Source organism: Otolemur garnettii, unplaced genomic scaffold (assembly GCF_000181295.1).
Source record: "Otolemur garnettii isolate 467f Iridium unplaced genomic scaffold, OtoGar3 scaffold00017, whole genome shotgun sequence".
NCBI lineage: Eukaryota > Metazoa > Chordata > Mammalia > Primates > Galagidae > Otolemur > Otolemur garnettii.
In genome coordinates this window covers 17,951,974-17,977,731 of record NW_003852412.1, presented here as the reverse complement: position 1 = coordinate 17,977,731, position 25,758 = coordinate 17,951,974, and the positions used below count along the sequence as shown (strand labels likewise).

Sequence of the window (25,758 nt, the reverse complement as noted above, 5' to 3'; positions counted from 1 at the left end):
CTCTCCCCTCCACACTCTCATCCCCCACCCCTGCCTCCCTCTCCCCTCCACACTCTCATCCTCTATCCCTGCCTTACTCTCCCCCCCACACTCTCATCCCCCATCCCTGCCTTGCTCTCCCCTCCACACTCTCATCCCCCATCCCTGCCTCACTCTCCCCTCCACACTCTCATCCTCCATCCCTGCCCCACTCTCCCCTCCATACTCTCATCCCTGATTCCTGCCTCCCTCTCCCCTCCACACTCTTAGCCCCCATCCCTGCTTCAATCTCCCCTCCACACTCTCATCCCTGATCCCTGCCTTGCTCTCCCCTCCACACACTCATCCCCGTCCTTAGCTTAGCTCTTACTCAATTTGTAGCTGCTAGTTGATGCTTTACGTCTTCAGGGAGCTGCTTAGTACATTAGTAGATCAGTAGATTCTTAGGGGCACAAAATACCTTTCTTTCATAATTTCTTCAACAGTTACATTTCTTACATGATTATTTGAAGAGTTAACCTTCTCATTTGATTGAAGTAACAGTAGATTAAAAGAGCCCATGTTTTGCACACCTCTAAAGCAGTGCATCTGGAACATAATCAGAACTGTATGAATAATTATGTCAATGAATGAATGAAAAAATATGTAGCAGAGTAATAAAGAATTGTTGAAAGAGTAAAAATAAACAACAGGGAAGAGTAGATGAGCAATTAGATACTTGAATAGTTTTGGAAGAAAAATGAGATTTGGAGGTGAAAAGTTTAAGAAAGGCATTGGGCGTTCAGCATCTGGAGCTGGAGAACCACTGGTGCAGAATTCTAGGAATTAAATGATCTTCAGGTGGTGAAGAGTAACTTAATTACGTGAAGCATTTTGGTTTATTTTTCTGAATAGCTTAGGTAACATTGACAATACATGAGTAGGCTAAATTTGTGGACTTTTGGAATACCAGCCTGTAGGAGCCAACAGATCATTGTGATTAGGTTTGCATGTGGTATGGCAGTGGGGGGTGTGTGAGGGAGAATTGTGAGGAGACTGTCCCCATAATACAGTTTATTGGATGCATCCTTAAGTATCCATTCAAGGGATTAAAAAGCTCATGATTTTGTACACAATTGTTATGTATTGATGAGGGAACCCTGATTTCTCAGACTAGAATACTTCAATTTACCTTTGAAAACACAATAACAAAAAAAAAGTATTTTGACTGCAGTAATCAGTGACTACTTCCTGTTGTTCTGAAGAATTAATTGGAAAAGGCTGATGTTAAAGTCTGTAACCCTAAGTGCTTTTAATTAAGGTCAGCATGATAAAGCCCTTCATATATTTTCTTAGTTTTGAAATGCTTATTTAATTTGTCAGTGTACATTGACACATGCATAATGAGAGGATAGAAACCAGTGTATTCATTTGCTTAGCTCCCTCATCATAGTCATCCTCTGATATTTGACATGGATTCAGAATGCTCAAAGGTAAAAATAGAAACAAAGTTAATTGTTGCTATTTTTCATTGATTTCACTGTTCTTATTTTTTAATTTATAATTCTTGGTTTGCTTTGGTGATCTTTTCAGTGTTTGGGCAAGTGTTCCCCACGCTTGCAGCCAGTGATTAAGGAGCAGGCATTATGTACTCTGTTTGACATGGTCATTACTTAATGCTCATTTAACAGAATTCTACAGGACCAAATTATCACAGTGGGTGAAGGAACAGATGGCCAGCTGGCCAGAATCCATGTTTTATGCCTTCTCAAGTCTGCCACAAAGAAGCCACATGTGAGACATGAGGAGGCAATCCAAACAGAAACCAACCTGTCCAGCTGTGCTCCCAGCATCCTCAGCTGTAAAGCCAGGCAGGTGCCGTTCCCACATGAGCACAGCTGGAACGTCTCCCGCAGGAATCATGCCATGATTAGCGTGGCAGTCACGGAGGAAAAATTCCAAAAGTAAAAATAGAAACCCTCTCTCCCACCTCCTGTCACTTCCTTTAAGATCAAAATCACAATGGTAGATTTTTAAGAAAAAGAGTTGTAGTTTTGTGGAAACAGTGCACTTGTTTTTAACATGCTTTGTTTATAATTATAAGATTATCCACAATCTGATATTTTACAGAGTGCTATAACATTCAACAAAGAGAAGTGGGTTTGGCTTCAGTCTTAGAATTGAGTTGTTGAAAACTGCTGGACTGAATGAAAAAGGGTTAGAATATGTCCAATCGCTAACATTCAATTTTTGTTAGAGATACTATTGTTTATAGTTTGGGTTGTATGAAGTTTCTAAAATTAATAATTGTCATTTAATCAACACATTTAAGAAGCAAAATAAAGCACTTTGTTAGGGTCTGTGTACAAAAATATAAGGAGCGTACGTTCCTATGCATAAATTGTTTAGAAATGAGTCAGGGGATCACTTCTCAGCCTTTTAACCTAAAATGAAGTGTAGAAGTGAGTCAGGGAGACAAAATAGAACCACCCACGAAATAATTAGAGAACAAAGCAGTAAGCGGTGAGATACTCATCATGTAGTACAGGCATCGAGTGTAGTAGGCGCCGAGAAAGGTGAAGAGCTGTCAGAGAAAGACTGATGAGGAACACAGAATTTTTGTAGTTGCTTAGAAGCATCGTAGGAAATCGTGAGACTGCTGAATGCCCCGAAACTTGGGCTCACTTATCTGTTTATAATAATATATATATAAACATTGATCTCTGCTCTGTCTTTAAACTGTGACTGTTGACGTGTAGGAGATGAGAGAAACCATGGTAGCTAATGCAAATCTGAGTGCGGTCTTGCCTCTTCTCACCACCTGCTGGTGTATATCCTCAAGCTTGGATTGTATTCTCCAGTGAATGACTTGTGAGTTCTGACAGATGTACCTCTCACATAAGTGATTTGCAGAGTTTTGTTTGGAAACAGCTCCCCAATTAAGAAGAGCATTCTGAGAAATTTTCTTAGATTGATCAAACATCATTGAGCGTTTGTTCTTCATCAGTTAGTTTGGATTACATTTGTGGTTTGTAAAGTTTTCACAGGATATTTCACATGGAAGTCATGACTCTTATTCTAGGGCCATCACAAAAAAAGTAATAAAAATTGTCAGGATGATCCACACTTTTGCCATCCATGTTTCACTTAGATTTTAGGAGTGATTTTCTCATTGACCATAGACTTCAAAGGGCACTGGGGCCTTGTGTCACCGTCTGCAGCAACAATACTACCTTAATTTTAATTTTATCTTTTATTAATTTTTAAAAGGCTTCCTGGATTTACTATTCCCAGGACTATTATACCAGATTTAGGTTTTTTTAGTTTTTGAAAGAAAATCATGGCCACATGGTTTTTGTCTAGTGTTCACTGTGTGTTTCCCTATAAATGAGAACATTGCACAGTCAGCAAGACAGTAAATATTTCTGGGTAAACCGAAAGACACCCCAAAATAGACACCATGATTTAGAGGATAAAACATAAATATCTATGTGTGTGGCTGGAGGAATGAGGTAGAGTTCTGTCTAAGTAATAAAGTATTGTGAGCTGAGGATTTCCATTATGCAAGTGGGTTTAGGAAGCTTGTGTTGGTGGCAGTGCGCAAGATGAATGGAGAGGAAAATTAGGGTGTAGTCATCAGGTGTGGCCTGAATAATAATACTTACCACTTTGCAAAATAATAGATACTTAATAATACTGCTTGAAAAATAATAGATCCTTTGCTATGATTGGCTATTAATTTTTGAAAAGTCATACTAATGTTAATAAGTATTAAGTTAATAAGTATTAAGATTAAGTTAATACTTAATAAGTATTAAGTTAATAAGTATTCCTTCTCTTTGGAAGAAAAGGAGAGATCAACTATTGTGCCACAGTGACAGGTGTTGATAAAATTAATACATAGAAAGACTTTCTCAGAAAGTTGCTGATGGCTGGATTAAAAAAAAAAATGGCCTTAAATCTTGGGCTCTAGTGATCCTCGTGTCTCAATCTCCTGGATAGCTGAGACTACAGGCCCTGGGTAGCTGAGCCATCACATCTGGTTTTATATATATATATATTTCTTTTTAGTAGAGACAGGCTGGTCTCGAACTCCTGAGCTTGAGCAATCCATCTACCTCAGCCTCCCAGAGTGCTAGGATTACCGGCGTGAGCCACCAGGCCTGGCCCAAACCCACTTTAGACAGAAGTTTTAAGTGGATGAAGAACCACCTCAGGAAATCTTCATTCTTTCTTTGAATCCTCTTTCATGCCTCCTAGATAATCATTTCTGGATTCTCTCTAGTCCCTGATTGAAATTTAGATTTCTCTCTTGATCTCCAGTACCAGCAAAATTTACCTACCTGTGCTTGTTGATGAGAGCCAAGTGAAATTAATTTTGGTAAAGATGTTGGTTGTTGATAAATGTGAGTGCTTTCTTGGCCAATTTTCACACGAGGGCTGTTGTTTCCTTAATCAACTCCAGCACTGTAAGAAAACAACTGCCTAGGGTGGGTGGAATGGTGAGTGCCCCGCCCCTCTATTCATATGCACCGGGGGCCTCACAATGTGACCTGATTTGTGAACAGGGTATTAGTTCCCTAACGTTCCTGCAGCCTGGATGACTTAAACAACAGAAATTTATTTTCTCACATCTGTAGAGGGTGGACCAGTATCAGAATGTCTGGATTTTCCTGCGGCCTCTCTCCCTGCGTTGCAGGTGGCCGTCTTCTTGCTGTGTCCCCATGAGGCTTTTCCTCCGTGTGCCAGAATCAGTGACGTTTCTTTGTGTGTTCCAATTTCCTATTCCTGTAAGGACATGGGTCAGATTGGATTAAGACCCACCCACATGACTTCACTGAACCATAATTACCTAATAGAGACCCTGTCTCTAAATATAGTCACATTCTGTGATACTGGGGGATAGGGCTGCAGTGCATCGATTTGGGGACTAAGCTCATCATAGGACCTTTGTGGATATAAATTGTTAGGGACCTGGAGATGAAATCCTACAGGATTCAGAGAGGGCCCAAATCTAATGACTTATGCCCTTGAAAGAAGAGGAGAGAAACCAAGGGGACGGAAAGCACGTGAAGACCAGTAGTGATGGGGTTGCTGCTGTAACCCAGGGAATGCCAGAGCTGCGGGAGCTAGAAGAGGCAAGGAAAGGGTTTTCCCTGGAGCCCTTAGAGGAAGCACTGGCCCCGTGAGAGCCTGATTTCAGACTTCCAGCTTCTAGAAAGGAGGCTACGAAAGTTTCTGTTGCTTTAAGCTACTGAGTTGTAGTGCTTTGTGGGTCTGAGAAACTAATAAAAGGCTGAAGACTCTGAAGTACTGTTTCTGGCCACTGGTCACTCAGTATCTTCCTATGGACAGCTGCATATAAGGAGAATACAGTATTCTCCAGGAGAAATGTTATTGATAGGTATTGACAAAATAGCTATTCTATTTTTTCTATTGATAACTAGGATTTTAATTTTTTAGTATCTTCAAATATTTTCATGTTTAATGAAAAATGTGCTGGATTGGCTGATTCTCCACTACAATAGGGTGTTTTGATTTTATTACAGAGTGGTTTATCTCTTTATGTACAAAATACCCACAGATAATAATTTTTCTCTGCAAATGACTGAATTTTGCTCATTTACATTTACAAGATAAGAATACAAAGGAGAAGGAGGAGAAGGAACTTGTATAAAAAAAGTCTGAAAGCATCAATTATGGTGAGCTCTCCCAGAATCATTTCTTATTTTTCAAGTAGTTTTAAAATAGAGCAGGAATACCTCAAAATGACAACTCCAAAATATTCAAACCACATTCAGTGTAAATGCAACACTCTAAGAGCCGAATGTGTTTTTAAGACTGAAATTTGGAGTGAAGTTTTGGTTCATAACTATTCCTATTTCATCATAATGCTAAAACAACTAGTATAACTGTGCTATTGCAAGTAATCGCCTTGGTGGTGTTTACTTATCCCACACTCTAAAACAGGGGGCCAGTTCACTGCCCCTCAGATGGTTGGAGGGCTGGACTGTGGGCCCCGGGATGAGTCGGCTGCTCAGCAGGACAGGCAGCGGCGGCAAAAACACCCAGCGGGCTGGATAAATGTCCTAGGCAGGCTGCATATGGCCCGTGGGCCATAGTTTGAGGACGCCTGGTAAATAACTGCCAGTTTTGGGGGGACATCATTTGTAAAATTGACCAAATTTTAGTGTACATTATTACAGGAAAGTGTTAATCTATTTACTTTCCAATAATCTGCTTATATACTATACATATTCAAGATTTCGGGCATGGTCTCTAAACGTGTGGGAAGCTGACCATGTCACCCTTATGGAAATAACTTCACTTCTACTATTGGAACTGCGAGGTGGTACATGCAGAAAAGTAGCAAACCATATAGATCTGTTGCTTCTGTGAGCAATTAATCTTGTTGACATATTTATATATGCTTGCATAAAAATGCCTGGAAAGCATGCTGTTGAATTCAATTGTTCATTAATATTGATCATATGCTGTCCCCATTGTGTTAGGAGCTACTTAAAGATTACCTACGAAAGTATTAAAGCGTTATTGATTTCAAAATTCCCTGAAGCCTCTTCTATCTTGAAAGTCCATTTATGCTTTTATTGTTAAGAGTGATATTAAAAAACATTGCTGTCTAATCAGATAATTTGGAATTTTATGAATACTAATCAGAACTAAAGCCCATCATCACCATTCTGTATACTTCTGTCTACCCGTAAGGCAAAAAGAGAAACTTCTCTACGCGACTTTGGAGATAGGAAGGAATTGAGATCACTGTTGTCTGTTTTCTTTTTGTTTTTACAAGCTCTAAGTGGTTAAGTAGTACTAATTTGTTTTCAAACTTTGCTCTACTGTTAAATTGTTTTTGTGCCCCAAATACACTAAAGTTTTGGCTGCTGAAGATAAGAATATAACCTCCTAAAACATTTGTTAATATGATGCCCCTAGGAAATCCTAGAATTAAATTTCCAAAAACCATTATGCACACAAAGAAATGTATTAATACTAAGCATAGTAGGTTCACAGTAAAGGATAGCTATTATAATTACCTTTAAAAATGAGGTACATAAGCTGGATAACTACGTTTTTATGTTATAAGCTTACTCTTTCAGCTGCTAACAATTTTAATTTCATTTAAAGCATTTATCACGAATTGCTAGCAAAGTGCCCAGCACATAATAGGTGCCTAATGAATAAATGTCATTCAACCTGAAGTTAAGGGGAAAACCCTCTATGTTGGGCAGAGTCAATTTCTCTCTTATCCTTACAGTACAAGCAGCATTAGATGCTACAGGACAGTGACGATTACTAATTATCAGTGTTCTAAGACCTTAAAATAAAACTTGCTTTCAAAAGTGAGGAGATTATTAGCGAGGGGAAAAAAAGCACAAATAAGATTTTTCTAGTATCACTAATTCTCATGATTAGCCTGTTTGATACTTGGAGGAAGAGACCTGGAGACTGTTGCAGTATGTTTTAATTGTTGTTATTGAACCTTAAACAGAAAACAAAACCATTTTGACTATCAAGCAGATTTTTTTTTCCATTGGATAGAAGGGGATGTTTAATTTTTGAGTTGTAATTTTTTTAATTAAATCATAACTGTGTACATCAATGTGATCATGTGGTATAATGTACTGGTTTTATATACAATTTGAAATATTTTCATCAAACTGGTTGACATAGCCTTCACGGCATTTTCTTAGTTATTGCGTAGAATATAAATATCAAGCATATTTTGTGAGTTGAGATCTTCGAGTATGTTTATTATGCTACCCTTACATATTCTCTTATATTCTGATCATTTTATCTTACTCATGTATAAAGTGAATGTTTTTATTTACACAAGACTTGTTAAATTAGGACACAAAAACACTTAATTAGATTATCCAAAGTTACGTCTTCCTTGGTTCTGAATTTGACAAAGAATTAAGATACATGTAATCATTTTGCAAGAGTACACATTCTAATTGTTATTTACAATTCAGTGTAATACTTCACAAGCTTAAACCATATTAGAGACAAAAATCGTTGGAATCTAATTATAAATGTAAAGGACTTGATGCTTGAAAGGTGTAGAAAAGCTACAGAAAGTATCCAAATTAATTATGGAATAAAAATCCAAAGAATTGTGATGCCTTATAAACCTAAAATTAGGATACAGTTTAGGCAAGAGATACAATGGTTAGCAATCATTATTGCCATGGCTTTGTTTATTCAAAATGTATCCAACAAGCTCTGTGTGCCATCATGACTGTTCCCATACAGAATTCACAGTCTAGTGGGGAAAAGCCACAGGAAATCCCTCATTTTAATACTCCCATCATGTGTCCTCCCCAAAAAGTATGTACAAGGCATAGGACATCAGTCTTACAATTATTACAAAATAATATTGGGGAAATTCTCATGTTTGACAGTTGATTTCAGACATAGCTGCAAGGAAATGCAGTACTATTAGCCTAGCAGAGCCTATCCATATTCACAATATTTAATACACATCGACCTGCTTGCCGAAAGTACTCTGAAATGTTTCCGATTGGTGAGGCTTTGAAGTGCTGTATTATTTATAGGCATGTGTGGAGTGAATTCATGCTGATTCTGTTTACAGCTGTGAAGACTAACATATTAATATACAGATTTCAGCATGGCAGGAAGCATAGCTTAATGGGAGGGGCGTGGACTGTCTAGTTGGGCAGAGTGTGTTGAAATCTATGCTTTTACTTAACCTTTCCGCGTCTGTTTTTCTGCCTCTGGAGCCAGGATCTATTCTTTTAAAGTATTAGGAAAGATAATACTTGTACCTGACATTTAGCATGCATAGAAGAGAGTCTGGAAAGGTTAAATCCTTGTTCCCTTTGCTTGACTTCACCCTCTTCCTTTCAATGAGAATTGCTGAATTTCTTGCAGTGGGAAAAATAACAGCAGCCACAACCCCTGAAACAGGTAATCTTTTTCTAAAACCCAGGTGTCAGCTGAGGTCATGAAGTCTTTTGGGGTGTAAAATAAAAGAGCTCCAACTTATCAACTCTCATCTTAGGGGAATCCCAGAGGCCATGCCAAGATCCCTGGACAGGCTTCCCCTGCGCCCTCAGGAAGTGCCCAGAATGTCTGGGACTTAAGACACCCCTGTCAGCTCCACCTGCAGCTTCCTGGATCAGCTGGATTCTTGACTCTCTTGGGCATGATGTGCAGCAGCACCTCTCCCCTTCTGCCAGGACCAGCCACATCCGTCGCACAGCCCTTTCCCCTTGATTTCCCCAAACACACACAGGCTGTTTGGGAACAGTCCGTGGGGAGCAGACTTGATTGTAAAGCTGCAGGCTCCAGAGCAGACAGTTCACATAGCATCTGTGCAAACACTTAAACTTGGATTTTGGATGGCACCGTTTCTCACCAGCTGCTTTTCTCCACGTAGTACAGCCTCCCAGCCTCCCTGTCTGTCTCCCTGAAGACGTCTGAGATGGCCTCTCCTTGGCTATCTGCTCCAGTCCCCAGTTCTCCCCTTTATCAACACCGATCCCTTTAGCTCTTCTTGCTTTCCCCACCTTCTAGCCACGATTTTCTTTTCCGAAGATGCAATGGGACCTTTAGATGCCCTAAAGTAAACAGAGCCACCAGTTCCAGGCTCATCTTCACCCCATTTTTGTCAGAGTGACTTCCATTGATCCCAGCTTCAGCTGCTCTCAAGAACTGACAGAGGCTGGTCTGGAACTCCTGGCCCCAAGCAGTTCCCATTTGGCCTCCCAAAGCGCTCCCAACCTTAGCCGTCCAAATCCCAGTCTCATCCAACTCTGTAACAGTCAGGATGCACAGAAGAGACTTATTTTTTTCCAGATATAAATTACCCATTCCTTTGAGGAATTTCTCTTCAGTTTGAGTTTTAAGAGCTATTTTTTCCTCCTGGGTACATTTCCCTCGTATTTTTGTGACATTTTAGAGATATTCCTGAATTTGTAGTTAGTTTTGTCTTCTCATCTACAAAACTGAAAAATTGTATTATGTGATCTCCAAGACTCCTTATTTGTTTAAAATTATATAATTCTTTGATTCTAGTACAAACCTGGCTATCAGCAATTAATTAAAAAATCTACGTCCTTTTTTCACCCTTATTTTGAAGTGAATCGGTGAGTCACAACTCTAAGGTCACTTTTATTTTAATCTCTCTATGCCAAATAACGGATGGTCTGAGGAGCATAGGCTTTAGAATCACAGAGCCTTAATCTAAGGCTTGATTGTGTCACTGATAGAAGTTGAGAAATATTATTTAATCTTTACCATATTCAGTTTTTTAGAACTTACAGTTCTTTTACAGAAAGCATGTTAATGAGTAGGACCTCACTGCATTGTGGGAACAATGAGATTCCTTATGTGAAAAAGAGTTCTTAAATTCTAAAGCACCATCAGATGTTAGTTAACTTGGGAGGAAGGAAGAAGTGGAAAGTGAGAAAGAAAAGGAGACACGGGTCAGGAGCATACTTTTCATCTCTTAGCAGTGGAAGGAAATGATTCAAATTGCTCCCTAACTGGTCGCTGCTCTTGCACCCACTTCCCTGCCTGAGACAGCGGGGGTATTTCACCTTAAGGGCAGGCTTAGATAATTGATACATACAAGGCAGCACAACACTGCCTAGATAAGTACATATTGTTAATCAGTGTGGAGATATCTTGGGGAAAATAATCACAGATCCAATTACTTTCTACTTTTCAAAAGCCAGCCCTATCAGATAGCGAGGGTCAGAGCACTGCAGAATTGCGTATTATTGCCTGTTCTTATCAGACCCTACACCCACTGAATTTCATAACATTTTAAACTCAGAAGAAATGGAGGCCAGGCAAGGTGGCTCCCCCTTATAAACTTAGCACTCTGAGAGGCTGAGGTAGGAGGAGGTCAGGAGTTTAAGACAAGCCTGAGCAAGATTGAAATCCCATCTCTATTAAAAAACTAACAAAAGAAAAGCGGGGTGTGGTGATGTCTGTCTGTAGTCCCAGCTACTCAGGAGGCTGAGGCAGGAGGATCGTTTGAGCCCAGGAATTTGAGGTCTCTGTGAAGTGCAGTGATGCCCCTGCACTCTCCATGGGGTGATAGAGCTAGACTCCATCTCAAAGATAGAAAGCAAAAACAGAAAGAAGCAAGAAAGAAAGAGATTTGGAGGGAGGGAACAAGAGAGGGAAGGAAGAAGGGAGGAAGGAGTCATAAAATCCTGCTGCTAGAGGGAGGAATAGAATCATAAAATCCCGCAGGTCGTTGTTAGCGACTCCCCAGTGCTTCCCACTGTGGCTGAGGCCCCGGTGCCCTGCCCCAGGTGATGAGGTGAATTGCCTTTCTTTCCCCTCCCCCCAAGTATTTCGGGGCCTTTGACAGCGCGCTCCAGGGCTCACTGGCTGTGCACTCCTGGGCTGGTCTTGCCTGGTGGACGCTGCCCCGACTTCCTCAAGTCCTCATTATCCTGAGTCCCACCCTTCTGCTGCCTTCTCTCCACTGAAGTCAGCCCCCCTGTGACCTGCTCCTCTTCCAGGATTCCCAAATTTGCCTCTTCATACGCAGTCATTTAGTTTAATTGCTCTTATTTTCCTTTTTTAAAATGTACATTTTAACTTTCTCTTTGGTGACTTTTTGCCCTTATAAATGCATTTTAATATCTCTAATTAAAATAAATACAAACAAAATCAAAGAAAACTATATTTTTTTGCTTGGCCTTTTTTCATCTTTCAGGGAGAGCAGCGTGACTCTTCCCTTCTTTATTATCTCCAGTCTGGATTCTGTCCTGAGTCAGAAGCAGAACTTCTGATAGAATGAGAAGTACAAAAGATTTATCAGAGGGATGTCTGGGATGGGCAATAGAGAGGGGGAACGTGAACAGGTAGGATGAACCTTCACACTGGCACAAGCTTGTCTGTCATTTCTGAGGAAAGAAAAGGACAGAAAGAATATTGCATGGAATAAAAGCCTCAGACGGCAGCGGCTTCTAAGAAAATCTCAGCCACACCATTGGTGCACCCCAGAGTGAAGAACGCTTGTCAGCAGAGTCCCAGGTCAGGCAGGACCAGCTTGTCTACACCTGGTGCTCAGTGATGGCCTGGGCAGCGTGGCAGTGGCATGAGTGCTGCTGTGGCCAATCTGTGGTTGCAGGAGCTGAACGCGTCAGCTACCCACACTGCTGCCAGCGGCTCCTCTCTGAAAGAGAGCTGAGCGCCATCCTTCCGTTGCCTGACACAGGTGCCAGTTACTCTGTTGAAGTTACCTTCTCAAAGCTTCAAAATGACTGTCTTCTTTTAGACCGGAAAATGTGTGCTTCTGCAGAGTCTGATCCACCATCCTGTAGTCTGTAAAAGCATCACAACCAGCAGACGCACTTGGTCTTGTGCTTACGGCCATATGCTGTTGCACCAGTGGGGGAATAAAGCTCTTCAGGGTTTGCAGCTTCAAAAATTGCCATTCAGTAGAACTTTTAAACATGAGCAGATATTGTGCAATTCAAAAAATGTTTAATAATGCTACTCAATTTAGTGTTAATATATTCTGAGTGCTTAATATGTGACAGGCACTGTTCTGAGTATTTTGTATGTAAGAACTCTTTTCATCTGTATTACAACCCCTTAAAATAAATTTTAGTAGCATTGACATTAAACAGAAGAGGAAACTAAGTCACAGGAAGGTTAAATAAATCTCTCAAGTCACATGGCTAGAACATGGTGAAACTAGGATTCAAAACCTTTAGTCACCAGACCTCAAACAACCTGTACCACTGATATCCCAAATACTTTTTTTTTAAATAAAATTATTGTTTATAAGATGTTGACCTCATGTCACTTCGGAGCATGCATATCATGCAGCAATATATTTTCCTTTCAGGCCCCTGCCTTCCTAACCCATGCCACAATGGGGGAACGTGCGAAATCAGTGAAGCCTACCGAGGAGACACCTTCATAGGCTACGTCTGTAAATGTCCTCGGGGATTCAATGGGATTCACTGTCAGCACAGTAAGTTGGTCATCGTCATTGTTCTTTTATTATTATTGATTGCAAAGTATGCGAGTCATTGTTATTCTTGTTTGCAGCAGAATTGCAGAATCTTAAGGCAGCAAAGAACTAATGCTGCTTTTCTCCACTGAATACGCCACGTCCACAGCTGAGGACTCTGAGACAGTGTGTCAGCCCTCACAGTGGCATGGGCAGGGCTAACGGTCTTCTATTTGGTCTTGTTCAGTATTGTTCAGCCATACTTGCAAAAAGTTGCTCTTTATATTAGACTGATACCTGTCTCTTTTTAAAATACTTGTTCTAAACTACATTCCTTAAGCTTCCCAGAAATTATTCTGGTGATTTGATTCAGAGATGATGCCAAGAACAGAAAAAAAAAAAAAACAAAAAAACTGTGCACCTTGCCCTTCAGCCAGGTTTCTCCTTTTTATTTGTTGGCATTTTTAGTGTGAAAAATCTTTGAAAGTTCAACAGAAAGTATGGTATGTGAACTTCTTTATTTTATCACCTTTCTTATGTATCCTGGAAAGTCAGAGTAAGTAGGTCCACTTGTGATGGTTTCTTCTCAGAAGCTGGGCTGAGCATCAATTCCAAATGAGTTTGCTGCGGGTCCCTAACTGCTGTAGGTGCTCAGCCGGCTGGAAGGCCACAGTGGACACTAAGCTCCTGGCAGGTGGGGGAGGGGTGGTTGCCACTTGTGGACAAGTCTCAAAGGAGAGAAAGAATGTTGATCAGAGGGAGGGGAGTGGCACATGGTAGGCAGAGTGGAGAGGGAACATGTGAGCCATGAATGATACACTGATGCATACGTCAGGTCTTAAGAAAGACAAATTTGGGTATGTCAGCTACAGCCAGATTTCCAGCCACCAGCCAGCACAGAGAGCCTTCTGCTTCTGAGACTTTGGAGCAGCTTGTACTATTCTGGAAGCTCGCCAGGGCCAGAAGTTTGTAGAAGACTATTGTAGTGCACGGCACCTAAACTGCTCACAGTTGTTCCTAAGAGCCCAGACCCACCAACAAAGAGTCAGACATTACTGATTTTCCTCATGCTGGGTCCAGAGGCAGCGAGGCTGAGTGGCTCTGACAGAGACTTCACTACTCAGCTTTCACATATGAACACCTCCAAAGAGTCATGGAAGGACTGAGATGGGAGCTCAGAAGCTCATCTGCCTTGACATTCACTTAATCCCATGAAGAGAATATTACTGGTTCTTCCTTATAGAACCTTGGGATGTGGTCTCAGAAACAGTCTGGCCAGCTCACCGAGGTTCTGAGCTGCTTGCTGTAGCACACACACTCACAGAGAGTCCCTGAACAAAGGACAGGATCTCCATGACTGGGTGCTGGTCTATGTCCAATGGCAGGCCTTACACCCGAGGCCATATCAGCCTGACTTCCTCTTTTTTACCACGCAGGGCGCCCGGTGGGGGAAGGGGAGGGTCTGTGAAGGCATATTCTTACTGCTAGAAGAATAACCCCAAGGGCTTAGAAAGATAACCCTCTGAAGACGTGTACAGACTCCTGATGTCACTTAAACATTTCACATTTATTAACCCTCCCACCTGGATGTAGTGTTGAAGTCAGAGTGAAGTTGGGACCTGCCCTTTAAACAAAGGTTAGGAAACTTTAACTATTAGTTATAATTAATGTTATCCATATATTAATACGAAATTCTTTTTACATTGCCAAGTCCTGTTTCTTCATGTTGTGAAGGTCAGTTTAGTTTTAGTTAATTTAATGACTGAAAGCCCTCATGGAAGAAATCAAGTCATTTGTCCCAACTTAAGTGAGGTGTCTTGGGAAAGATATTGCGGGATAAGTGTCCACTGCCTCTGACTCCCTCCCGTGGTTGGTTGTGAACTCTTTTAAGAGAAGACTGTCAGGTTTGGGGAGACAGAACAAATCATTTTTGTCCTCATGTTCCATGGTGAGACATCCTAGGCTTTTCTCTCGTACCTTTAAACCATGGTCACATAATCTCATATGTTCACAAAGTTTTGTTAAATTTCAAGGTTTATTTGAAAGTACAAAGAAATCCTCCCCATTACTGTATCTGATCCTCCCACAAGATCTTGAACTCTTGTTAGGAATTTCAGTGGGAAGTAGCAGGCTGAGGGATTCAATTTAGAATTGGGACATTTGTTGTCTAAACCACCTGATCCCTATTCTCTGGAGTGAGTCATTATTAGAAGAAACAAGAAAACAGAAGAAAAGGGACTGGGTTTGAAATCAGAAATCTGGATTGGAGACCTGACCTTTACAATATTGGATAAGTGACCTTGAGCCAGTCACCTGATCTTTTTTTCTATTGAAGACATATAAACTGAGGAATTGAACTAGAAATAGATGGTCCTTAGTTCATATGAGCCAAGAGAGTATTATAAATAGGTAGCTTGCTCACTGTACAAAGGTCAGCAAGCCTCCCCCTTGATGGCTGAAATTGAAAAGGATTATATATTGGGAAAGCAGATAGAGAATTTTAGGAGGCCTGTAAACTTCTTCAGGTAAAAGAATGGGGAAAAACAGTTCTTTAATCTCTTGCCAGGTTGCTAGGTATTTGGGTTTGTTTTTCACAGTGGTAATAGTTTTGTGACCTAGATATTCTCTAGAACCTTGCTACTCAAGTTGTAGACAAGCCTTAGGATTGCTTGGAAGTTTATAGACATGCAGATTATCAGGCATCAGGTCAAAGCCACTGCATCAGACTCTTCCTTTCAGAACGATCCCCAGTTGACTCTCACACATGTTCAAGTCTGATAAGTACTAGGTAAGGCTTTCAATAGCCAAATGTGATCTTTATAGAGACTCAGCAACTTTTACATTCAGTTTCATAACAATAGATTGTAGGTAAAATATTTATTAAGCTTTGTAAAATTCAATGAAAATCAGAGATGTACTAATGTAGTGTGGACATTTATACATAATTTGGAAGAAGAATTTTTTTTTTAAATCTTTTAAACAGCCATGTGAGCAGGGTTATTAATTTATTTCTATATGACAGACTATTAACTCAATATCTTTTGGAATGTAGCTAGAAATTTAAATAACTTTAAGTTTAACTTTTAGTTAAACAGTTTTGTTTAATAACTATTATGTTGTTAAAAAAATTAAAAATTAAGACGGTTCCTGTGGCTCAGTGGGTGGGGTGCCTGCCCAATATATCAAAGGTGGTGGGTTCAAACCTAGCCCCAGCCAAACTGCAACAACAACAACAACAACAACAAAAATAGCCGGGCGTTGTAGCAGGTGCCTGTAGTCCCAGCTACTTGGGAGGCTGAGTCAAGAGAATCGCCTAAGCCCAAGGAGTTGGAGGTTGCTGTGAGTTGTGACTTCACCACACTCTATTGAGGGATAATAAGTGAAACTCTGTCTCAAAACAAACAAACAAAAAATTTTTTTTCAAGGGACAGCATTAATATTATCTGTATATGCTTTCAAATTATGTGTGGGGGGATTAATTTATAAACTTTGTTTCAGAGCAGTTTAGGTTTATAGATAAATTGAGCAGTGATTACAGAGAGTTCCCACATATTTCTCCCTTAAGTAGTTTCTGTAATTATTAACATTCTGCTCTTGTGCACAGTGCCAAACAAGTTAAATTAAAAGAGGAGTCCTTTTATTGAAGAGCTGGCCAATGACTGCCTCAGTGTCCCAACATGGGGTTTCTGAGAGCAGCCTCGAGTGCCTAAGGGGTTGGGTTTTTAGGGTTTGGTCTGCATCCTGGTTGGCGGGCAGGCTGTCCAGTTGCATCTGGGTAGGGTAGCATTGTACAGAAGCAGAATGTCGAGGTTAGTCACACGTCATACATCTTTTTTTTAATATTTTCCCCCTACACATCTTAGTTTCAGTACTTTCCCCACCTGGTATTGTATAAAAGTTAGTCCAGGAATAGTTGGTACTATCTGGTGTGTTTCCCAAGGAGTTAGCCAAGCAAGAAACTTGGAGTGAACAAGAAGTAAGATATTAATTAGTACTTTCCCATCTGTCTTGGGAGTGAACTAGACTTATTTCATTTTTTTTTTTTTTGAAAGTTTGCAGTCTGGAAATTTGCCAGGAGTTAACTGGTATTTTTCCATTATAGCCTAGGCCTGACACCTTTCTGTCTTAGCCTGGGTCCACTAGTCCTAACACTGCACTGCTATGGCACATTTACTGTGATGAACCAATACTGATACATTATTACTAACTAAAGTCCATGGTTTACTTTAGGGTTCACTCTGTTATAGGATATCTCTGCGAGATTTGAAAAAAATGTGTAATGTCAGGTACCCACCATTACAGTATCTTACAGAATAGTTTCACCAATTTAAACATTCCTTGTAATCCATCAGTTAGTCCTTTCTACTTGCCCCACTTGAAACCACAGATAGATGTTTTTGCTTTTTCTATGGTTTTGTCTTTTCCAGAATATCAAAGAGTTATCATGTAGTATGTCCTCCTTCCCAATTGACTTTACTTAACAATGTCCATTTAAGGTTGGTTCCATGTCTTTTGGAGACTCAGAGCTCATTTCTTTGTACTGTGAATAACATTCCACTTCACGGATACACTCCACTTCGTTCATTCATTCACCTATTGAAGACAATCTGTGTTGCTTCCAATTTGGGGCAGTTATGAATAAATTGTCATGAACACTCACGAGCAGGTTTTTATGTGGACGTGAGTCTTCAGCTCATTTTCACTAACTACCTACTAGTGCATCTTATGGAATGTACGGTAAAGGGATGTTCAGCTGTGTCAGACTTTCCAAGTGACCTTCCACGGTGACCGTTCTGCCTCCTCACCAGTGACAAATGTGGGTGCCTGTCGTTTCACATTCTCACCAGCGTTTGTTGCTGTCAGTTTGGATTTTAACTATCACACGTGTTTTTTATGGTAATGAAAGTAGCATGAGGTTGTAATTTTCTCTGAATCACAATGATTAGTATTGGGTTTTACATACAATTGCCAATTGTACATGTTTTTAAATGCCGCTCTGTGTGTGTGTGTTACACACAAGTGTGTGTAAATTGCAGGAAGTAAATTGTAAGAATACTTGAATACCAAGATAGTCAGGACTCAGATTTTCGAAAGGCATTTTTAAGCAAGTGGTTTTCTTTTGAAAGCTGCATTTGGGACTGGCTAGAAGTGATCGTATTTTATTCGTTGCCTAGTAACAAATCTAATGTTTTAGGGAAGGACCATTTCTTGGTTCCCAGAACTCTGTTGTCCCACTGACGGCATTCTGCACATTCTTTCCCGCCTGCACGCAGCTCCAAAGCCTTCAATTCCTTTCAAGAACAAATTGTCTTGGTTCCTGCTCTTCAAGGAAGAAGAGCGGATCTAGGAACCCACCGAGCACGAAGAGGACTCTTTTAAAGAAGTGGTCCATGTTAACTTGTTAGTTCAAGGTAACATGTTCCCTGGTCCTTTTCCTCTAAGTTAGTTGGCCCTAAAAGCAGAATCAAGAGCTTTTCTCTTGGTTTATTCTGCTAACCATTGTAAACCAATCTGGCCTTAATTTAAATGATTGATTAGTGCATTCATACATTAAACAAATATTTACTGGGTCATGAGTCATTTTTCTTCTGTAACTTCCATATTTCACTTTTTTCACAGTTAGCCGATGATATTGGCTGTTTCTGTGATCATTGCTAATTGGATTAAGTATTTATTTGGCAATTCTGTGCTTTCTCTGGTGTACTGCATTTGTCAAATATGCAGACTCCTGGTCCCACTTCAGTCCTATTGAATCAGAGTTTGGGGGCAATGCCCTGCATTTAGTTAAAAGCACCCATATGATTCTTAGTTACACCAAATTTAAAGAATAATCATTTACCTTTAGTCTCTCAGTTATACTGGAGGAACCGCGTTGTTGGGGGAAGAACTCTGGGTTAGACTTGGTTTTTGATGCGGCTCTATCTTGATCAGTTGGTGTCGGGCTGGTGGCACTTAATGATTTGTTCCTCCAGTCCTCATCCAACAAACAATTCAATTCATTTCAACAAGCACTTACTGAGAATTGCACAATAGATTGCGTGCTAAAAATAATGTTTCTACAAAAACTGGAATTAATAATCTTTTGTCCTGGTTCCCTTCGTAGGTATTTGTTAGGATCAGATGAGGTGTTTGCGGACGCACTTCACAAGTTTTGAAAGTTACATAATCCTAATCAGACTAAGATTTTAAAATATGAGGTTTCCTACTGGCATTTAATTTTTCCCTTCCTTTATCATATTTTAAAATATTTAATTGCAATATTTTACAAAACACAGGCTCGGTATGTGGCAATATGCTTTTCTGTGAAATTCCTCTATTAACATCATTATCTCTGATAGGCAATTCTTATTTTTTAATCACTCTCTGTAATTTTAACATGATGTCTTCTTTGTTTTAGCTTTACTTCTAGTAAATCAATTTGCCCTAATAAAAACTTTGCTTAAAAACTGTTTTTTTGTTTATTTGTTCGTTTGTTTGTTTTTGAGACAGAGTCTCACTATGTTGCCCTCAGTAGGGTGTCGTGGTGTCACAGCTCACAGTAACCTCAAACTCTTGGTTTAAGCGATTCTCTTGCCTCAGCCTCCCAAGTAGCTGGGACTACACGCGCCCGCCACAAAACCCAGCTATTTTGTTGTTATAGTTGTCACTGTTGTTTAGCAGGCCCGGACCAGGTTTGAACCTGGCAGTCCTGGTGTATGTGGCTCGTGCTCTAACCACTGAGCTACAGGTACCAAGCTGCTGCTTCAAAACTGTTTGAAAATTTCACCTAGAGTTATTACTAATACCTATATACCTGCAAACTATATAGCTATACTGGCTAAATATAAAGACTTTTAAGGAGACTTTCAAAATACTTGTGTCTAACCCCAAATTTTCACAATGAATTCTAGAGTCCAAGTTTTCCTGTTCACCCATAATTTTGGAGACCAATGTGAGCCACGTTACCTCTATCAGCTATGGGTTCTTAAACTCACGGCACCTGTGAATCACGTCTGAGTCTAGATTCGTGTACAGATTCCTTTTGCTCATCCACAGAGATTCCAGTTTAGCAATCTAGTTTGGGATCCAGGTCACACTGTTTAGCAGGTGTCTCAGTGAAAGTGATGCAGATGTTTCTAGAACTCTGTTTCATGACGTTGGGGATATACTAGAATCACCTGGGGCTCTCTAAAAAATACTGTTGCCTGGCTCCCACCCCAGAGATTTTGACTTAATTTGTCTGGGGGATGGTATAAATATTAGGAATCTTAAAACCTCCCTAAATGATTCTAACGTGCAACTAAGGCTGGAAATCAATGTTCTAGAACCATACTGGGAGGAATTACAATGCCTTAAAGAAACTAAGTAGAGAAAAACGCAAAGAGAAACCAACTTATGAGTCATAACTATATTCCCACACTTATAGGTAATTGTACAACCTTAATTAATCCAATCATTGTTTAATATAATGTAAATCATCTTACAGCAGAAGCCACTAACTGATGGAAAGAATCATACCAGAAAAAGAAATTAGCTTGCTGTCCTCAAAATCTGTTATTCCTTTATCTATCATAGCCAGATCCCAAGCTGTTTTAATATTTTTTATTTCCTCTTTTAGTTGGAAACCAACAAACAGCATTGTCTTGTGGACATATATAATGCATATTTCCACAAAGCCATGATTCCAGTACAGATCCAGGAATATTTCTTTGTAAAAAATCATAAACTCAGATTTTGACAAAACTCAAAATATTTGAAAATCGATACTTTACATAACAAAATAACTTGTTTCTTTTTTGTTATTTGTTAGAAGAATTTTGGCTGCCAGTGAACCAAAATTATTTTAAACATATTTTGCCAGAAGATGATACTCATGAAAGTTGTATATTTATACTAATGGACTTGATCTTCCTGAAGTGACTTGCTCAGGATTTTATAAAGGCTTTCTCCAAAAATGGAGATGGAATTACAAAGGTATTTTAAAAGAATTTGAATATACTGCACATTTTTTAGCCCTCCCAGCCTGTGCTGATATTAAGATGAATTTCCAAATTACTGTTGCTCTTAGCTAACTGCTTCTGAATAAGTTACTTAGGTAGGACATCATTCTCCTCTGAAGTCTTCCCCAGCCATGTCAGGAAATTATTTATTTGTCTACGCATTTGATAAATATTTATTGAGAGTTCATGACGATGACTTTGCCTGGTTGCCATTAGCTCCCTGACTCAGCTGCTGGTCCCACCTTGAGCATAAGGCTAGGAGCTTATGTAAATCCACTAGTGTATTATCTGACAATATTCTATGTTCATGATATTGGGCTTTAGGAGACACACACACACACAAAAGCCCTCTTAAATGGTGTATGCCTTTAAGAATTTATGAAAGTCATGTGAAGAAAAATACCACCTTAACAAGAGTGCTATGGTCAAATGAGTTTGGCAACATTGTACTTTATCTCTGCCTTTTGGAGATTGTCACTGTTCATTAGTTTGATAGCTCTGAGAAGCCCTGCGAGTTATAAAGAAGGGTAGATAAATAGTTCTTAAATAGTTTAAAAAACTTGTTTAATATTCTGCAAGTCAGTTACCTAGAAGAGATAGTGGTGGCAGTGGGAAAGAAATCTCCGATGGAGGGTTTAATCATTATGCAAAGGAGAAAGGGCAGATGCAAACACAAAGTGAGGTGGAGGCATGAGAGGGTGAGGCCATTATTGTCAAATGATTTAAACGTGTAGGAGGCAAGGGTAGGGTGGAATTGAAGGTTAATGCAGGGTTCCTTTGCATTTGCACATGTACATATTTTAATACAAATCCATAATAGCGGGATCAGCCACCCATAAGAACCTGTCTACAAGCATTTGTTCAGCCCATACAACTGTCCCCAGAAATAGTGATTATGTTAATATTGCCTTGAGCGTGGTACCTTCGTCTGTGAGATGAAGGAGTGAGGAGCAGGGTTTTCCATCAAGATTGTCTAGAGAGCTATTTGCTACTTGTGCTGCTGGACGCTGGGCCATTATTTGTGGTTCACATTCCACACGCTGTTTTTCTCGGCGTCACTTTTCTGCATGTACCTCTCCTTCATTGTCAGCTGCTGTTTCCTGGTTGCCTTGCCCTCCTGCCGCATTTCTGCACAGTGAACCAGGGGCTGGGTGAGCTACATTCTTGCAGCTTGGGCAGTAATTCCTTCAAAAGCAATATTGTAGCACAGGAACTAGCAACACTTAAGAGAGGAATTACCCTGGTGGGAGAGAGAGACCTTGACACCTGCAGCCTCAAGGAGAAGGTAACCACAGTAGAGGGTGGTTTTGTCACCGACCAGATGGCTCTGAGTATATATATTTCCCCGAGCTGTGCTAGGTATGTAATTTCTTTCTTTATGGAGCACTATACATCATCTGGGAGAAGAAAGGAGTATGGTAACAACTCAAGGCAAGGATCCGGGATTGGTCTGGCCGTGTACCTGCATGCCGTCCAATCCAGTATGGATTACAAAATCTTTGAGGGCGTGTATGTTTTCTTGGCATTTCCCTAGCAAGAAACGTAATTAGGAACACCAGCTCCATAATTTGGCTCTCATCCCTTGGCAAAATCTGGCCCTGGCCTAAGTTCCCTAATTTATTTTCATATTCATTCTTATACATGGAATGCCACTGCGAAGTAAGCCACTTTGCCATCCTCCTCCAGCTGCCTTAATTTCCCCTTGTCCTGCCCTGGTGATGCGACTTTCCATGCCCAGAACGTCTTTCCTGTTATTACTCATCATAATACAGGGCCTCAGTCCTTCAGGAACTTTCCAGGGTTCCCATCCTTCCTCAAGCAGCCTGACGTTTTACCTCATATGGCACTTATTTCTTCACTCTTTCTGCCCTGATTTGTATTTATTTGTTTATTTCTCATCACCCCACATAAAGATAAATTCTGCCTGAGTCTTCCTTGATGCCTGATAATAACGTAGAATTATGATTTGCACATAGATGGTACTCTAAATATGTTTGATAAATGAATAGTACGTGAATCATAAGAGCTCAGTAAATATTTGTTTATTACTTTATTACCAAAACAGAAACCAGGAGAATACTGTGGTGAATGCAGCAGAGACCAAAGCAGTTGACTTGTTTCTTATGCTACACTTTTTGGGGTTATTTGCCCTTACTTGGCAGAACTATATGGCTGTTTTTCATACAGATTTCTCCCTATATCTAGCAAGATCCTTGTTAAATGGTAGATATCCAGTAAGTATTCATTAAATAAATCAATGCAAGGATATCTGTTATCACTGTGCTATTTATGTATTTTATTTAAGTTCAAGAAAGCACATATTTATTGCTTCTGTGGCGCAAGTATACTCTATGTTATTAAATAATGAGAACTATAAAGGCTGTTCTGTCTGGTGTAGACCATGTTCAAATTCTGTAAGTAGCCTATCCTAGGTCCCTGTTTCTCCCCCATCACTACAGTTTAGGATACCTATTTTTATTTTTAACTAACTTCATATGTAGGCATCTTAATGCAAATTGTTATCACTGATTTGTGGAAAAAGTGGGGTATATATCAAAAATAAATATTTCAGTTTCTTCCCAACTGGCTCTGTGCATGTAATGAGAAGGTCACAGCCCAGCACACATGGTAGTGAAGTCTCTCACGGCTGAGTGCAGAGGCCCACATTGGCTCCTTAGAGGCAGACAGTTCACATTTCCGATATACAAATGATTCATTATAATTAAATGGAATAAGTACTGGAATCTATTTAGAAATTGAACAGGTGTTTTTGTGATAATATGGATTATATTTTTCAATATAATCATTTTTTTGTATCTACATTTATGATGAAGTTCACTGAACCAAAAGTCTATATGTGTATTTTTTTTTGCTAAAACTTGCCATGGGCATTTTTTTATGTATAGAAGATGATCTACTGTCTACATTAATGCATTACTACTAACCTTATGTGAATTAATAGATGGATTGACTTGGGATCACTGATTTTGATCTTCATTTACAATAGTTAATCTTTAAAATCTGGTGGGATAAATTCCTGGAATATCTATTATTTTTTTATTTATAAAGTCATCTAAGTATCCAGATATTTTGGGGATTGAGCTTCTTATATCTTAAGAATCAAACAAACATTAAATTGCATTATTTCTTTGGTGGTGTTTAAATCTTAATTGGCTCCATTTTTAAATTTGGTGTCTTAAACTCATAGGAATATAAACTTATGTGAATTCCTCTTTAAGTGGACTCTTGAAAGACTGTAACTGATATTTGAGAACATGGTCTTTCTCTTTCCTCTCCAGAGCAAATGAATTAAAGAAAATACTCATTGCCAAGCTATCTTTCTTTTGTAGTCTATGACCTGATGACCTGAATTTCTCTAATGGTTTAGAGAATATATTTAAAATAAAAGTCTTTGGTCACTTACTGATTTTTAGAGACTTCAACCATGATTTGGTTTTTCCCTCTGAAAGGAGAGTCACTCTTTGAAGTTCAAATTTCTTGCTCAACTTTTATTTTTAAAACTTTTCTTAAATACGAATCTCAAGAAACTTAGTGGATGGATTTCAAAAGCAAACCAGCTTTTCCCCCAAAACATTTCCTTTTAAAAAACATGACTGGAGGCTCCTGTGGTTCAAAGGAGTAGGGCGCTGGCTCCATGTGCCGGAGGTGGTGGGTTCAAACCCAGCCCTGGCCCCCAAAAAATAAAAATAAAAAACAGGGCTGATAACTGAGGATGTTATTGCTGATGAAGTAAAATCGGGAGTGTAGGGGTGGGGGGTCAGAAAGAAATGGAGGAACTTTTCCCTTTGTTGTGTATTATGATGTCTTATGTTGAGTTACCTGTGGAATGGTGTTTGAATGCCTGCCCTGAGTGGGCCTACGTCAAGAGGCTATGACAGATGCTGCCTTTACCTGGTACAGAACAGGGCAGGGAACTCTTTGGGGAACAGGCTATGATTCTAGAGTATGTGTGAAAAGACAGGGAAAGAAAGTGTGTGGATATCCTGTGAGCCCGATATGGACTTCTGGAAACCGAGCAGCTGTGTTATGTTAGGAGGGATGGAGCCCGAGAGAGAAGTGTAGAGAAGGTTTCTCACCTCCCAGCATAGGTGGTCCAAGGGGGATCAGGAGGCAGAGCCTGCTGACCCATCCGAGGCGGCAGCCAGAGGTGAGGAATTCTCAGTGCTTGACACATGAGGAACCCTCAAAACTGTGCCAGGAAGGAAAGAGCCGCAGTCACCTACCTGCCAAGGCCAGGCGTCACCAATGCCAAATTTCAACCTGACCATTAAGGAAGACTTATATCTCATCCACTCAGGTACTGGAGATGTCAGAACTCAGCTAGAGAGCGAGAGAGGATCTGAAATGAGAGAGAATGTGACGTGAAGGAACTCCAATCCCAGCTCCTTTTTTAGACACTACCAGGAGGGACCCCTGCCATGGTCTCACATGGGTCCCCTGGAATGACACCTCTCCATTGGGCAGGGAGTCCACAGACACACGGGAACATACTCACCTGCAAAAATATTCTCCTTTCTAGACCTTGCTCAAGGAAATATGGAACACAGAATATTCTGCCCAAACAGGGCCCAGCACAATTCCGTGGCCCACGTAGGCCTTTTCTTTGTTTCTCTCATGGATGGAATGTGTCACCAGTGTGCATCCCCCTGAGCTCAGTGACCTGCCATGGGGTAGCTGATTGCAGGATGGAGGAGACAGAGCTTGAGTGTTTGAGCTGGGTATCCACAGAGCAGGGTGGATTGAAAGCCGTCTCACCCATGGTCCTCACTTTACTTTATGGAGTTCTGAGGTTTCTGAGAATTCTAAATTCAAAACTAGCTGTTAGAAGAGTAG

General features: G+C 40.1%; 1 protein-coding gene across 2 annotated transcripts in view; it reads left to right on the top strand.

Annotated features, from left to right (window-relative positions):
- The window catches only part of EDIL3 (EGF like repeats and discoidin domains 3), a 430,053-nt gene that overhangs the window by 206,013 nt on the left and 198,282 nt on the right, over positions 1-25,758 (top strand). For both annotated transcript variants that reach the window (XM_003785962.2, XM_003785963.2), the window contains one exon: positions 12,818-12,946. In XM_003785962.2, coding sequence (XP_003786010.1) covers positions 12,818-12,946 — 129 coding nt within the window. The remainder of the gene's footprint in view (positions 1-12,817; positions 12,947-25,758) is intronic.